The 17,667-nt window shown below is 43.8% G+C and overlaps 1 protein-coding gene across 5 annotated transcripts in view; it reads left to right on the top strand.

The window, feature by feature from the left end:
• LOC125940021 (venom metalloproteinase antarease-like TpachMP_B) overlaps window positions 1-14,604 on the top strand; it is a 34,464-nt gene extending 19,860 nt beyond the window's left edge. For all 5 annotated transcript variants that reach the window (XM_049655675.1, XM_049655677.1, XM_049655674.1 and 2 more), the window contains 5 exons: window positions 2,409-2,517; window positions 6,514-6,654; window positions 8,817-8,997; window positions 11,619-11,744; window positions 14,527-14,604. In XM_049655675.1, coding sequence (XP_049511632.1) covers window positions 2,409-2,517; window positions 6,514-6,654; window positions 8,817-8,997; window positions 11,619-11,744; window positions 14,527-14,553 — 584 coding nt within the window. In that variant the 3' untranslated portion in view covers window positions 14,554-14,604. The remainder of the gene's footprint in view (window positions 1-2,408; window positions 2,518-6,513; window positions 6,655-8,816; window positions 8,998-11,618; window positions 11,745-14,526) is intronic.
• Window positions 14,605-17,667: the final 3,063 nt, after the last annotated feature.

Raw genomic sequence — 17,667 nt, 5'->3', positions numbered from 1 at the left:
TAACCTGTCTAGGTGGCAGAAAATTGGTTTTAGAATAATCTTTATCCACATTTTAGACCTTTATCGATTGGAATTAAGAATCATCATGAAACGGATGATGCTTACAGGACATCGAGTTTTTAGTAATTCGCACAAAAACATTTTAGAAACAATCTAGTGTTGGATTGTTTTCTTTATTTTCACTGGACATTTGTCATTTATATGCATAAAACAATGGACACGCGTATAAATTGTTTGTTTTCTGTGAATTTTTTGCGCTGGCCCATCTCTATTACAATGTTTTTGCTTGGCACAAGACGTCCCTTTCTGTAACAGAAGTTTCTCAAATGTTATACTGGGTTCTACCTATTATTGCGATAACACATATATGGACCCTCCTGGCGAAGTTCTGCCGTTGTCATCGCCGTCGCCGTCATGTTCCGTATAAAGTCCAAGGGAATAACATTGCCACCGCCCACTAGTTTGCTGTATGTGCGAGCGTAAGCTTCCGAGGGTGAGTGACGGTGGCGGCTCAATCTCACGCGCGCGAGGCGAAAAGCGGGAAGGAAGTGCAACGTCATCCGTCGCGCGCAAGGCACCGGGGGGAGGGTAGGGAGAGGGGGGGGGGGTCGTTCTACCACGCTGGCTGCTGTGTATGGCGCGGCCGCGCGGGCCCTATCTTGAAATCAAACTGCGATGGGGATAGAGTGTGGCGAGTGCTCTTAACTTAATGTGCGCTGTGTTTTTGCCGCTCAGTTCACGTTGAAGCGACAGGCAGCACGAAGGTCAATTTGCTCGCTGCTGCCGTCGCGCATTCCCACTCCAGCGTTTTGACTGCTAGTTTCCGCGGTCATTAGGGGAGATACGTTTATAATTGCTCGAGCACACGTGACACCATGATTGTTATTTTAGTTATTAAGTGAATGTTTACAACGGTATAGGGCCAATAAAGCTACTATCATTACTTCACATTGCTGTGTACTAATTTGCCATCACAATCGATGATTCATCTCACGGACGAAACTGCGACATTTTTTGTCTGTTGTCACCATATCTTGCCCAATGTGATTGTATGCGCTACGCTAATAGTGTTGGACTTTTTTGAAGGCGCGCGAGCACCGGCGATTACGCTGTAACCTTCACCGAGTCAAACCGGCACGTGTGGCCGGTAGATCAGATTTCGACGATCGCCGACAGTGCTCGCTGCTATCGTGGTGCATTGAACGCCACTTGTATCTTGCAACTTGGAGAATTTTTCAAGAAAAGCGGCAGTTTCACCAGGAAGGCGAAGCATCCATTATGATAGCAAATTAGCACAGAGCTATACGAAGTAAGGATAGCATTTTTATCGTCCGTTTATTCTTGTAAACATTCGCTTGCTAACTAAATCACGAAGCGTGGTGTCACGCGCGCAGAAGCAAACCTGAATACATCCCACTCAATGACTCCGGAAACTCGCTGTCAGAACGCTCGATTGAGGAAACACGGCAGAGCAGAAGAGAATTGACCTTCGTGGCGTCCTTCGCTTCAACGTGAACCAAGCGGCCAAAACACCACGCACACGAAGCTGTAAGCACTCGGCACAGTGTCCCCATGGTAGATCGCTTTCAAGATAACGCCAGTGCGGCCGCGCCATACGCCGAAGCCACCGTAGTAGAACGGCCCTACCCCTCCCTCCCCTCCCAAATTGCCTTACACGCGAAAGAGACTGGCACACCTCCTCCCAGCTTTCCCTCCTTGCACGCGCGAGATTGAGCCAACATAGTCGGCTGACTCTCGCAGGCTTTCACTTGCACATACAGCATACGGTGCACGGCACAGATGTTATCACCCTTGGACTCTTTACGAAACGTCACTGCGACGGCAACGGCAACGCCGACGGCAGAAATGCTGCTGGAAAATTTCTACCCTATAACTCCTGCTGCTGCCATGTATTTTAGAAGACACAGGATCAAGTTGCACGATTATGAATGATAGTTGTGTTCGCAGGTGAATCTCTTGTACACTTAGGCGTTAGTATTAACGATGATCGCGAGTGTTTTACATGCAAACGTGCAGGTAAGATCCTGAATATATGCATGCAGTAGTGGTGGCTAGTCCAGGTTGAAACTCCACAAGTTCCAGGATCTCCCCCAATGATAATATGACAAAACTGCTATTGGATGCATTCTTATTGGACACAATAATTTACGTTTATCTCCGCATTATTATTTGTCAATGTTTTGCTCTATCTTTACCGTTCCTCCAGAAGGAGTTTTTTTGGGCTAACAACTATTACACTTAGGTTTTACATGCTTTCCAGAAGAAGTACGTTCTAAGCTTAAGTTCTCTTAACTGATGTAAGTGGAGTTAGCCAGCTAAGGGCTCTAGCGTGCTCTTTGTATTGTAGCACATATCTGAAAAAGAATTTATTACCTGTGTCGAAACAGGCCTTACGTATACAGGAGCAGCTTGCACTACATATAGTGTCATCGTTGCTGCAGACAACCGGAAGAAGTACACCGGGGCGATGAGCGTAGCTCATGAAATAGGACACTTGTGAGTACCTTCACAACAGCCAGCCTATTATTTCTATTATTTGACATATGCATAAATGCAGGCCAGTTCACGTGCAGACTATGTTTACTTAATTACACACACAAATATATATATATATATATATATATATATATATATATATATATATGCAAGGAATGCGCTCCAATTACCAACAAAAATAATATTATTTCACGAAAGTTTCGGGAGGTGGCCCGACCTTTATCGGTGTGAATGAATAAGGCTACAGAAGTACTTAAACGAACAAGTACTTACTAGCTACCTTCGATGTTGGTTCTCTCAACACTAATATCCCTCATGCTGATGGGATAAAGGCGGTGCTGTCCACGTATGAAGACTCGCCTGTCGATAAGCCTGTTGACTGCTATACGCTACGGACACTTCTCAAGTTGATTCTCGAACGACACAATTTTAACTTTAATGGGGTTCATTAGGGGAAAGTCAGCGAAATCGTAAATGGGAATGAAAATTGGTCCTAATTACGCCAATATTCTTGTGGCCGTACTAGTAAGAAGACTTTTCTCGCGTCTCGCAGCTTAATGTTACTATGCTACAAGCGTTTTATTGATGACCGCTTTAGGATTTGCCCTCATGGGGAAGCAGATTCCTTAAAATATATAGCTGATTTCACTCGCGCTCATCCCACTATTTTCGTTTCTCACCCCTACTTGCAGGACAGTGTTAACTTTCTGGATGTAAGCATCTGACTGTCAGGGCCAGATTAACTACGAAACTTTACAGGAAGCCAACGGGCACCAACCAGTATATGCATTTTCAGAGTAGTCATGTCAGTAACTGTAAGACGTGCATTTCGTACTGCCAAGCGCACCGATTTCAGTGTATATATTCTAACAAAGATTTCAGTGCTATAAATGCGCTAATGAAAGACGTCCATAGGCAGAAATACCCGGAGCAGGTAATTTATGACACTGTAACTTGAACTTGCAAACTCAAGCGGGCCAACCCTATTTAAAGCTAAATCCCCAATAGGGAACAACACACGAATCTAACCCTTACCCATTCTGCCTTGGTGCCAACGCTTTCAGCTATTCTTAGAAAGCACCATAGCACCCTTGCTCAGTGTGATCGCCTTGCGGAACTGTAACGCGTCTTGTATAGCAACAATAAAAATTTCCGCGATGATTTCACCAAGTAAACTCTAAATCCTTGCCGTGGCATAGGCTGTATGCCTTGCAACAAATCACGTTGCCAGGTCTGCGCTCACATGTGAATTACACAAAAAGAAATCAGCACAGCGTCGAACTTCCCTGTTCAAATTAGAGGAAAATTTACACGTGCCATCGCCAATATGGTCTACTTTCTTGAATGTACTAATTGTAATCAACACCATCTTCCTCAGACAGAGGCACCTTTCAGGATATGATTTAATAACCACAGGTAATACCCACAACTCTTTTCAACCTTCCCATATACCTACGTGTCAACCTTCCTGGTCACTCTTTCACTGACTTAAATCCAAAATATTGGAATGAGGCATTCGCTCACACCTTGACCGGGAAATTCGTGAGTTCTACCTAATTTATAAGTTTATTACCACCGCCTCGGGCATTAATGAAAGCACTGGGAAACTCACGTGCTTGCCTTCTGATTAGAACAATGTTGTTATAGGCAAAATGAAATTCCTCGTAACTTAACCACGACGCATGTAAAACGGTCTTGCTTCGCGCTGACACATGTTCTTTCTTTTACTCTGTTAGGGGCCGCTATTGTGGTGCATGCCCCGTTAGCACGGCAGGTCTGTTCTAGCGTGCAGTCTCCTAAACGACGGCGGTCCCTGGAGACTGGTGAAAGTGTTGCCTTAGGCGCGGCTGATTGCAGTCACCCACATGCTTTTCGCCTTTCACCACCGTAGAAAGAACGCTTCCTTTTCTTCGATTCTTTGAGGGTGAGGACAAAGCTTTCTCGTCTGTGACTCATCACAACCTTCCATGTGTTGTTTTCTGGCCATGTGTTTCTGGCCCAGTTTCGAAACAACGTGTGAGTTAGTTGTTCATTACTATTTTCGCTAACACTTTGTGAGGAGCCACATGTCGTTTCCACGTGTCTTTTCCCTTTCCAACACTTCGTGAACAAACGTCTTCTGTAGTCTTGTTCCCTCAGATGAAGGCAAATGGCTGGAACGTTAGTAACATATTTTGTCTTTGTTGTTAAATGAGTGAGTACTTTTTCGTGATTATTTCTCCAGGTTCAGCGCACACTCCTAATCTTTATATATATATATATATATATATATATATATGCAAGAAGAGAAACCAAGGGGCTCCAGTTTCGTAAGCATGACAATACCGGGTGTTTCAGTGCACACTCAAAAAATTTTAAAACTAGCCTACGGCAGATAGCACAGTTCTACTCCATGAGCTGGTCTATTCGGAGAGTCGGACCTTACTCGCAACAAAATTTATCCGTTATGGACTAATTAAAAAAAAACAATAATATTTTTAATCTGATTATCTCATGGCACATGTTACGATTTCCAAATTTTAGCCAGGAAGTTCGCAAGGAGGGTCCACTTGCAACGAATTCTTAAGATGACACCGCAGTTTCGAGATACTAATTCCCTAAATTTGGGGAGAAATGCATTGGTGTTAAAGTTACTTTTGTGCTTCAATGGACAAAACGACGTTTTGTTCACAAAACAAGTGGAAAGACACTGCATTTTATCGCAAGTTGGACGGCGCATATCCCATAATTAGTGTCATCCACACAATTCTTTTAAAGTGGATGTGCCTTGCTGTCTCACCCACTTGAATTTGTTAACTGCAATATGTGCCATAAGGTAACTAGTTAACAAATTAATTAGTGTGATTAGTGAAACAACCTCAGCGACTAGAAGTGTGCTATCTGCCACGGGCAGTTAAAGAAAATTCAAAATGTTCGCTGAAACACCCTGTATAAAGTCAACAGACCATAAAGCCATCGGGGAAATAGCATTGGAGGGTTCTTTAGCCATGTGCCTGTTCTTCTAAGTTCGCGTGTTACGTGAAACAATCGGCAAAAAAAAGCATATTTCTCATCCGCTCCCCATGGCCCTGAGTGGCACTGGCTAACACTCCAAAGCGAGATCTAGTAAACAGAAATACCCGAATTAGTGGATGTATTGATAGCTGGCGCCGCTGAACAATCTGCAGCGCTACGCACGCGTAATGTGGAGGTTGTGCGTTCTGATCTCACCAGCGGCAAATGATCTTTTCGCCCACTTTCATTTCCCTTTTCCTTATCATTTTGTCAATTTCAATTTTTTTCAACCAGAGCTAATTTTATCGCTGCTTTTCTTGGCTTCGTGGTCTGTTGGCTTTATATGGTGATGATATACGATGGCTTTATATGGTGATGTGTTTGTGTGTGCGTACTTTTCGATTTCTTTAAATATGCGAGATTTTTAGCGCTCCTGTGCGATTGTTGTATTGACAGAAGCATTTTACTATTTTTCATTTAAGTACAGCTTAGTGCAATACCGAATAAAAAAGACGCAGTCTTTGAATAATACTTCGTACCCACATTTTCCCACTAATTTATTACACAGACTTGCACACACGGCAGCAACATCTTGTAGGTTTTATCGATAACTGTTACTTTTGCGGATCCTAAGTTATTATGCAAATGAAGTTTCTTTATACAAAGCAAGACTTCGTACTTTTTAGACTCAGACTCGACTGAAGCGTGGTCAGGATTTCGTTTTGCAGCTTTGTTTCATCTGGTGTGCTCATTGGGTTATTGTTGTTTTTATCCTCTTCTAGCGCATATAAAAGAATATTACTGTCCTTTTTTCTTATCGAGTCATAACCTCTAGGATGTGTAACTGGGGCGTCAGCAGGCCCCTAAATTAGGTTGTGGTTGGTAATTTGTGATTTCTGAGTGAGATGGCTATGACATATGTATGACTATGATGGTTCTGTATGGCTCTGTATGGCTATGGCGAAAATTTTCTCGTGCAAATATTATGTTTGTTCAACACAGGTTGGGATCTTCCCATGACGGTGCTGAATCACTGGCGGCATGCCCACCTGATGCCGGAACCATAATGAGCCCACAGGCTGGGGGTGAAATTCGCCCTCGATTCTCTGAGTGCAGCCGGAGAGCCATCTCAGCATTTCTTGCGTACGTGATCACGCTTTTTAATAACAAATATGTAATGTTTACTAGACGTTGGATGGCGCAACATTTTTACAGGACACACACAAGAGAAACACACACAGCAAAGCGCTATTTGCAACTATCGATTTACTCCCTTGTCGTCGGAATAAATTGAAGAAGATACTCAAAAAACAGTCAGCCCTTCCACTGGGGTGGAGATCTAGAAGACTAGCGAAGCTTTACCATAGTGGGAATTATGTATTTCCAATTATGACTATTAGGATGTGATGGTGTAATTAGTTATTTGAAGTAATAAAGAATGTGAAATATGTATGATCCGGTGGTTTTCATTTATTTAGTGACCACAGGGACCATGGCCTTATGGTCGCTGCGGTACACCGCCATAGGGTGTACGGAAAAGGTTTGCACGTTCTTCATAAACACGTCCCCAACGCCGTGCGCATTCGGTGCGAACGCGGGCAAAACGCCGCCGCCGTCGACAACAGTTGTGCGCGTTGTTTGTGTGGCCGCACACAACCGCTGTCAAAACGCTGGCTACGTGAAGGAACGGCTAAACGTCGTTATAGACACTGTTAGGGGAGAGGCGGGTGAGAGCCAAGAGAAAGTCGGCGGCAGGATAGCGGGCACGCACACGCACAGTCTAGGGTGCCACAATGCCCTCCTAACCCACCGCTCCCCTTCTACTGGGAAGTTGCGTTTGCTCTCCGCCGTGCATTCGCTCCCCGTGAAAGCGCGCGTTCCTCGCCCTCGCGCGCCTTCACTCGCACGTACAGCATACGGCCAATTAAAGTTTTTTTCTATTGCCGGACGCGACCATCGAAGAGTGAGCCCTTAACAGCTTCGCTGTAAAACGGAAGAGCAACAAAATACAATACACTTCTACAAAAATGACCATCCACTAATAACAAGCCGGCTTTATCACATGATCATTTTGGCTGTGCTTGATTGACATCGCACAAAAGAAACAAGGAGGATGCGAAACTTAAGATTAGGTCCTTTTCGTAAAACCGTTTTGCATTTTGTTGCCCTTCCCATTTTGGGCATCTTCATGTATTTATCCCGGTGACAAGGGAATAAATCGATAGTTGCAAGTGGCGTTCTGCTGTGTGTGTGTTTCTTTGTGTTTGTCCCGCCAAAATGTTGCGCAATCCAACTTCTAGTGTGCTATATCAACACGCCCAGTCTTCAACGCTAGAAAATATGTGAAGTATATCTTTACGCATACATGCCATGTGCCATGCATGCGTAACCGCACTTACAGCACTTTCCGAAAAAAGTGCCACATTTTAGTAAATGACATCAATACAAAATGTATTGTTCTTGTCACCATCATCATCATCAGCCTATATTTTATGTCCACTGCAGGACGAAGGCCTCTTCCTGCGATCTCCAATTACCCCTGTCCTGCACTAGCCTATTCCAACTTGCGCCTGCATTGTTTTTGTAGTGATCTGTAATCTCCTTACGTTTCTTGCGAATTGCTGGACAATGAACAGGATCGTATGATATATAGCATGTGTCTAAGGAAACCTCGCAAACTCCGATAAGCGCATGCTCAACGTAGAAGGACCACAACAGAATAATTACTGCTCAATATGAACTCACCACTGTGACGCGCACTGATATTAGGTAAATTAAGAGGTCAGCTGAGCCAAGCCATGAAGAAAAAATAAGTATGTGCGTGTGCACGCCGTCCCACAGATATTTGCAGCGTTATTTGCAGTCTTTGCTATTGTTCAAAATCGCGTAAATTGAGTGGAGAATAAAAAGAAACAGCAATGGCACGTAAATGCTGTGCTGGTGGGGCTAGTCTAAACAGCTCCAGAATAGCAAGTAGGGAGGCGAGATAACTCATGATTGTGCCATTTCTTTCGCGAAACAACGTAAATGTTCTATAAATGTGCTATGATGCGGAGTGAAAACAGTTAAACTCGCAGAATTAATGACTGTGCATAGAAGATTTGTAGAAAAAATATTTCAGAACAAATTCTACCCGTTTATAAACTTGTAACTTCACCCTTCGCTGTTCGTGTCTTCATCGCGGCGAGGAATATCCAACTGGAAAAATTCATGGCAATATTAAACAAAAATGCGCGGCCGATTTCATTTGTCGGGCCTCCCTCACAAGAGAAAAGCTCAGAAACGTCTCCTTTTTACTCACACAGGGATCGCTTACGGGCTAAGTGTTTGTTTGAAGAAAGTGCCATTATGCCCACTACAACTCCCACTGATGTCGCCGTTACCACTGCGGTTCTCACCACTGCCGATGAGGAACAACACGAAAAAAAGAAGAGAAGGAAGTGCAAAAAGTTTATGACCGAAGGCCAATATCTTTTGCATTTCGAGGTGGGAAAATTTACCTCCTTGTACTCAGTGTTGCTTTTTAATCTATTTATCCATGCTGTGCACAGTCACTGCCTAGTGGTAGGATAATATGGAGACGCTATAGTGAAGTTCTGGTGGACAATCTTTGCCTCCTCCAAACTGTGCCTCGTATTTAAATTTCTACTGCCTGGATGGCAATTGCCGTGTTCGGTCAATTTGTGGTGTCCTTGTAATAAGCAACATTTGACTATTATATTGCAGATACAAAAACCTATGACTATTCAACCAAGCAGAAAAAAAAACCAAAGTCCCACTGAACTCATACTATGTTGCCGAATTGTTGCACTGCCAACAATACATAATGTAGTACATGTATATTGCGCTTATTGATAATATTTGGCGTTGCTTCTTTTCACAATAATATTAGGTGTTCGCGTAAATGTGCTACAGTATATTCCTCGACGCAACTTTTTACTAAGTTATAATCATGATGAATAATGTATGTTTTTGCACTATAAATTTCAATGTTTCGCTTTTATAGACTTTTCTAAATACGCGATTTGCTACTGATATATCGTATTGAGTTCCTTACTAAATGTACATCAAAATCCGTGTTAACGTCGTAAAAGTTGCGTGTTTAGAATGAACATTCAGTTACGTCCGCAAAGCAAAAACATACAGCAATACCTGGTAAATATGCACATCATTTTTGCACTGTTATAAATCAATGACATGTGTCATTTTCGAGCACTACCGTTGAAGGGCACAGCTGCTACAAAACAATGATAACATTCAGCTTTTATACTTTGAATACAATTATTCTCGAGCATTCCTATTGTCGCATACAATTTTAGAAGATAGAGGCATTTGCACCTCAAAGGCGGATGCACACGAGCCTCCACCAATGGGCGCACACTCCAGACTGACGTCATGAGCTGGACGGCCGGTGACTCCGCCGACGGAGATGGCCGCCCACGCGTCAGCTGTGTGCGTCTGCTCCTCGTGAGAGTGAATTTCCAAACTGTTTGTGGTCGTCTACCATGCCGGAAATCATATTGCGCGCTTACGGTGCACCATTTGTACCACACCCGTTTGGTATAAGCGGTGATCCGGCAAAGAAAGATAGCAGCGAGCATCGGTGACGCTGAGCTACGTTTCATCTAAAAGCAGGATCCCGGGGAGACACACTGCTGCAAACTAACATCCTGCGTATTTTTTCAATGGCTCCAAAGTGACGTTCCGACGAGGAAAGTTTGCCAAACTCTGGTACCTACTGTCAGTGGCCGGTGTATTCGTGTACTGTTGGTGGGTATGTTCATGTACGGTGTCGCTGTGTTTTTCGTCGGACGTGTTCTAGAGATGGAGCAAAACCATTCTCAGGAGAAATAAGAAAAGCGTACGCAGATGAAACAAACCTATGCTTGCCTCCACAAAAAAGATTTGCGAAAGCAACGTCCAATGCAAAGATTTGTCGCTGCCATCTCAGCGGGATGGATCAGTGGCCGCAGTGTAATAAGATAGCCGAGCGTCTAGCGGCGTCGTTAGAGCATTGTGTAGCACCGCCCATTGATTGCTGTCCACCAATGCTAAGCTCAAACAAGAGAATAACTTGGAGCGAATAACAAGAGAACGAATAACGTGAGTAACACGCGCTGCTTGAGCGAATGTCATTCAATTAGTAACGGCCGGTTCTTTGACCGCACCGTTTGTTTCCGTAATGTCAGCCCCACTACCAAGTCGTATAAAATTGTGACCGTAAAACTGGTGCCTTTACAAGGAAACTTGGCATCAATTCGCATCGCTGTGTGGTTTAGTACTCTTTGTTCACTGCACGCGCTTGCTTTAGAACGCCCGCTGTGACACAATCACGTATAAGGTCTGCTGCCAGCACTCGATATGCTTTCCCACAGCACAACTCTGCAGTGCTTTTCGATCCTCGTGATACGTTGCTATTAAAAATCCGTACGGCAGTGTTAAGGCTACGGTGGGAACAAAGCCTAAAAAAACATACGACAAGGTAGCCAAAGCAGCTTGCGAACCGACTGCGAATACCTCTATCTGCGTCTCTGTGTAAATGTGTCTATGTTTTTTTTTTGCATTTGAGAGTATTTTTTTTAATTCCCCCATTTCTTTATATTTGAGCTTTTCTTAGTTTTCACGCTGCTTCAGTCTGTCTTTGTGCTGTGTTTTCTGCTTCTATTCTGCCGTTGCTACATATGTTGTTGCCACAATCTGATTAACCAATGGCTGCCGCGCTTCCATCAACTGGGCGGGGCGGGGCCTCTCCCGCCTTCTAAAGTTGTACCCGACAATAGATACATGCCTTTCACCAGGCCCACTCACAGGTAATTTCCTAGTTTGCTCATAATGAGTTCAAATATGGCTCGCGTTAAAACTGATATAATAAAACTGAGGTTGTGAATATTACCTCGCGACATTTTTCGAGTGGCTGGTAAACTGTTTACGCAGTTTAATTCACCTAAAAACTTTGAGAACGTGCACTTGCTCCTTTACAGGTGCGGTGAGACCGCACATTGTAATGAAATGCCGGAATATTCTCCCAGCAAGAGCCGTAAGAAACGTCCACCTTTGGGAATAAAGATAATTTTTGCATAACGACACGCCCTTTTTTTCGCTACCAGATGGCTGAAACCAACATCACATGTAATATAATCTGCACTGCGGCCTCAAACGCATCAGATAAGTGGAGGGTTTACGCCGTTGTTGCACCAGATGGAATACCATGCGACAAGTCGGACCCTAATAAGGTAACGCTGTCTTCTTAGACCCATCCTTGTCCACTGTAAAGTGAGAGTTTAAATAATTTAGAATTGCCTACTAGTTCAACACTCATTCAATATATGGACAAATTTGGCTGACATCAATTTATTCGTACCTGCGTCATTGACGATGACACTCAGCGAAAGACCACAGGACCGGTACAGCACGTGTGTTGTGGTTGCTTTCTTTTCACCTTAGTCTTACGCAGTTCCGCTGTCAAGTCTCGATCTCTGTGTAAAAAAATTGAGCTTAGCAATAAATATATGTCCGGCGTTTCCCAATCTGACACTACAGTGGCAGCTCAGCACCCCAAAAAAATCTCTTCAGACTTCAGTAAAGCTTATGTTTGAGACAAACAGGGCACAGTTTTGACACTTAGGCGTGCGGTGGGTGCAGATGCGTGCACTCACACGTTTTCTTGTGTGGCTTACGTCATCTGTAGTTTTCGCCCCAGTAGCGCAGACTCAGGAGCACGCGTATAGTTGTGGAATTTTACATACCTTTCGGGAATGTGATAAAAACGCTTCATATAATGTTAGGCGGAACTGTGATAACGCAAGGGTCACTGCCTTGCGTTTTGAGGCCCGAGCTGGCCGCAAATATTCTAAAATGTATGAGGAAACAATATCTCTGGCGGAAAAACTCCGGAAACGACTGCGCACAACGTACTGGAATGCCAGGATATTGACCCAGCAAAACCCGTAGGAAACGTCCACCTTTCAGGCGCGTTGGGATAAAAAACGGACGAAAGTATTAAACAGCAATTAAGATAAGCAAGAGACGTTTACAGTATCAGTGAAAAAAATATCAGGGAAGAAAAAAAACGGGCAAGTTGCACTCTGTCGTGCAAAGCTTAGGCATAGGGAAACTGTCGATCATCATGTCTTACTGGCTGCTACTGCTTGGTTGCTGCGAGGTCTTAACTTGGTTTAACCTAACTACGCATGTAGGAAGGTAGTCTGTAGCGATTATTTTTGGAGGTACCTTCGCTTTCGCGACATTTCGCGTGACCAGTGCTGGACATTCCGGCGCCTACGAGTGACAGGTTTCCTGGCTGGCCCCAAACGCATGCAGGCTTAGGGTTGGCACAGTGCCAAGAACGCTGTGGCTTGCCGACGTCGAACGCGTTGGAGGCTAGCCGTTCACTATCAATCAGCCAGCTTCGCTGTGTCTTGAGCTTTGCGCGGCTTAGTGCAAGCTTTCGCCTTTTTTCTCCTGGCCCAACGCGCCGTGGAGAGGAAAGAGGTGGGGTGGGGAAGGGAAGGAGCTGGCGAGGAGGAGACCGCGTGCGCATGCGTCGCGCCGCCCTCCAACGCGCTCTTGGTTGCCATGGCTATGGCGCGGCAGTATTTTAATACGAACCACAAGTCATGGCTGGCTTAAACAGCTTCGCTGTTAATAGTAAAACCCCCACCCACCTTCTTTGCTGGCACGGAATGAATAACATGGAGATAGATGTTTTAATTAAAAAATAACACCAGGGAGAGCTTGGCAAAAATACCACAACATATTCTGTGTAACTTGAAAAATCTAGCCACTATTGCGATGGTTTGTCGCCGCCCCGTTGAAAAGAGGATGCCTATAAAAACCGTCATCAAATATTATAATCGTACTAATTAAAAGCACCATTACTAAGAGGCATAGTAGGATCAGCTTGGAATACGAATCGGGTTTTTGAAACTTGGAAACAAAAACTGTGGCAAAGATTGAACACTGTCGGTTAGGAATTAGGGAGGTTACATCGCTCTTTTGTTCAGTACGTAATTACCTTGTTAATGACGAATACCCGAGCCACACCGCAGCAGCGGCGAAGGGACGACCAGTGTGGCAAATTTACACACAGGTAATGAGAGATAGAATTACGTCATGAAAATTGACTATGTTAGCCTAGTCAAAGGTGAGACACACATTTTGTTAGAAAATGTGGTCTGAGATGAATTCACGAAAATATTCACAAGGAAAATATTGAAACTTCAACTTCCAGACAACACTTCAGCAAGGGAACTCGTTCAGGGTAAATCTTTCGTGATATTCCCAACGCACATTGCTCGGCGAACAGGGGCCACGTCCACCATAATCTTTATTGCGCAATCACGAGGTGCTGACAAGCGCCTCGATCATCGCCTTGCGGATGTTGGGGCCTCTAAAATTCAACAGTCATCTTCATGGATAACGACTGAATAACAGCGAACTTCATTGTGCGAATAGTGCGTATATAACAGGCCATTATGGCTGAAAAGCAGGTAAAAGATCATTACGGGTTACCTAATCAACTGGTGGAAGGCTCGCTAAGATGTCATTACCCAAAAAAAACAGACACTTCGCGAAAACTTCGGCCGGATGTTTGACTTATCCTTCGAACTAGATGTTGATGATTTATGCATGAGAAGATGACGCAAGTATGAAGCGTAATTAAAGACGTTTAACTGTTATAAAGTTTGTCTTTCTGCCGCAGTATAGATCGCTGAGAAGAATTATGAGCATCGCGGTGAAAGGGATTGCAAAAATACCCGGCCCAGTCGCCAGTGGCTATGAAAGAACGCACACGTGCGACATAAATTCTTGTGATTTATATCAAGTGTTAGCGTTATGATATGAAATGAAAGCTGTGAGAAGCCTTCAACTCCTCCAACTTTTTCTCTGAAAGGCACTTTCAGCTATTGCGAGTGGATCTATCATGCACCTTATTGGTATTACACTATTTTATCATCGGCATATTGTCTGAGCATTCTGTTATCAACCTGCAGATTACTCATTAATTTTTTGCAGGTCTGCAAGAAGGGAGTGTGCAGATAGAAGAAAAATAAAATCTGAACTGTGGACAGAATAACCGGAACAGAAATGGCATTCTTTCACTTGTCTCTGGGGCGTATAACGGTTACTTGCTTCCTACAGAAAGTGCAAGCAGACTGTTGCCCAATCCTTGCAGCACGTCATGGAGATGAATCGCATGCTAGTTGCAGCATATGACGGCAAACGAGAGCACTGCGCTGTAAACAGTTCTCGGTTTCAACATTTTTGCACAAAGTATGCAAATGACAGTCGCACCTAGTTGCGTTCTAAAAGTAGAATACCTTGATTCCTACTCCTATAGTGACACAAAAATGACTGAATGCAAGGTTGTTGACGATACGGCTTATTTTTCGCCAGAGCTTTCTCTGCAGTGTACAGTGGCTTGCAACTCGCTCTTTCATTTAAAAGACAAGTGATGGACCTAGACACAGCGATCTCCCTTATGCTTATTATTGTATTGATGCTTTCACACGTCGCTCAAATGCTTGTTAGTACACATAAAAATAGATATTTCAATATATTTTTCTGCATCTACACGGTAAGTATAGGAACATTTAAAGCTGCAGTGTTCATATTCTGGCCGCAAAAGTTAATTTCATTCAAAATTGCTACGAAGATATTTGAGAAATACAAGAACACAGAGGGGGATCACAAATAGGCACCTCTCTAACGTCAGCTGCTGCAGCTCGCGTGGAAGGTACTTCTCTGAAAGTACCTAATTGGCCGGTACATTACGCGACAACGAGTTTAACGGGAGTGGAGACTTTAATCGCTGAGTAATATATATATATATATATATATATATATATACGGGGGTTAAAACGTGAAATGGTGCCGCAAAAAAAACCTAATTGAAAAATTGGGGAAGCCCACAGGGCACTTAATTGAAGCTACCGCGAAGTGCCGTCGCAAAGTACAGTGAACGTACAAGTACAGGCAGAATTTACTCATTGTCAGTGCTGACGACTTTGTAACTGATGGCAAGAACGACGTCGTCCTCTCTGCCACCAGAGTTATTGGACAGGCAACACTTCAGAAGCGCCCGCGCGCGACACAATCTAACACGACCAAACCATCTTCAGTGGTCTGTGTTCGCACATGGCTCCGCTCGTGGTGGTGCCTAATGGATCAGCTCACCACAGTTTGAAGAAACTGAAAAAAAGAGGAAAGCATTTTACATTCGTTTCACAAACCTGATTATAACGCTAGGTGTGTTCTCAAGCAGAGAACTTTGAGAAAAAAACACTCGCGTTTGGTTTGTCCAAATAAGAAATATTACAGGGTCAACAGTGACAGAAGATTGATATTTTTAGTAGAACATTAGTATCCTAAGTTATCACTAATACTGAGCAGGTGTTACGCTCGCTTGTTATCGTCAGCCACAGAGATATTATTTCATTGCACTATCCTCTACCGCTGATTGCGTTATATACTGGGTCAATTGAACCGCCCACCGAATAAATACTTGCTATAGTTAAATTTAGATCGCAAAAATTGATACGACGAACGCATGCTCAACAGATGAACGCTTCGTTATTTCTAGAATAGAACGGTTCCTGTAGCCAGCACCATGCACTATTATAAGGAAAATTACGGTGATGGGACATCTTGTACGCGGCCCTTGGGGCCCACACTCAAAGTGATGAATGAGACAAAGGTGTGTTTTTTTTTTTCAGAAGGGTACGCAGGAAAAATTGGGATTTCTTAATTCTAGGTTAGACTCTGCGATGCGACATTGCGAAAAATATATCAGGTTACTATCATGGAAATGTTACTAACATTATGCGTCTTGATATTCAAGCAATCATGTGGTCTCCGAAGTAAAATGCCCGTAATGGACATATGGCCTGCCTCATTTTTTGTTTGCTAATATTTCATATGACACAGCAATTATAGATAGCGCGTTACATTGTATTTCATTGTGTAGCGCCCCACGTGTTGGCAAGCACAGTTTTTTTGTCCCAATATCGGCTCCGTAGGCAATTGCCTTTGCAAAGGTTCACGTTTATGCAAAGAAAGAGTACAATAATGACAGCGTTAGCGCACCGTAGTACATCCGCTCCATTTGCAGTTTTGCAGTTTCGCGACAATTGTGCGAGAACGCAACCGTTAAACCAGTATCACTGTATCCAGGGTGCATTTGACTTTTTCCCAATAAATACTTGCCGTTAGTCTTGCCACCACCAGCAAGATACCACATGAATCATTTCACTAACAATTTCCAATTTAAGATTTCAGCTGCTGTGTACCTCATACAGGTTGGAAATACCATTGATATTGAGAATGCCGGTTGCTCAGGCATTGTAGAAGTTGCAGCGCGATATTTTGCCATCTGGAGGCACGCTTATACTTATATATCATAAGCTTATGTTACGACGACACTTCTCTAACCTTTAGGTTAACTCTCAGCCTGCAGGCGAATTAAAAAAAAACTATACTTTACAGAGGCGCGCCGTTAGGCAGTATCGTGTGGGCGCTGCGCTGCTACTACGAGGAAGTGTAACTTGCACTCTCAATGTGCGGGAAATAAAGCTGCTCTAAGCCAACTTCTTGCATTCTTTTGTTTTGAGTTACACAGAAGTTGCCTTGAGTGGCACATAGAAAAAAACTGTACGTGCATTGTGCTGACGCAACACACGTACAGTGGTCAGCAATTCAAACCAGACAATCAAACCGCATGGTGGCGGTAGGGAGCTTACAGGCACGCTGTTAAAAAAAAAAAAACAGCGTTGCATGTAGGCTCATTAAGTGGCGGGTGCTTCTAGCGCCACCTGTGAGCGTTCGGTCATTACTGGTAGGCCAAATGAAGCCACAATGCCTGAAAAATGTTGGTGCTTTCATACAACAAATCCTCAGCTTCGTGCCCCCAGCACCCACAGGTGTCTAAACACGCTCTGGCAGCGAGGTCCTCCATGTATCGCGTTAGAATGTAACAGAAGCCATTTGGCGGTTCTGCTCGTATGCAAAGTCGCTCAGCTCGTTCTTTTATGCAGTTTAGCTAGGCTAACATGCATTAGGTATTCAGTGTGAAGACCACAAAGGTCGTTCAACTAGGCTTCTTGTGATCCTTGTGACACCATCAAGCACGTAACATATTATCGATGCCAAAGGTTTGCG

This window comes from Dermacentor silvarum, chromosome 9, assembly GCF_013339745.2.
Source record: "Dermacentor silvarum isolate Dsil-2018 chromosome 9, BIME_Dsil_1.4, whole genome shotgun sequence".
Classification (NCBI taxonomy): domain Eukaryota; kingdom Metazoa; phylum Arthropoda; class Arachnida; order Ixodida; family Ixodidae; genus Dermacentor; species Dermacentor silvarum.
The sequence above is the reverse complement of the archived record's forward strand: the minus strand, read 5'-3'. Positions and strand labels throughout refer to the sequence as shown.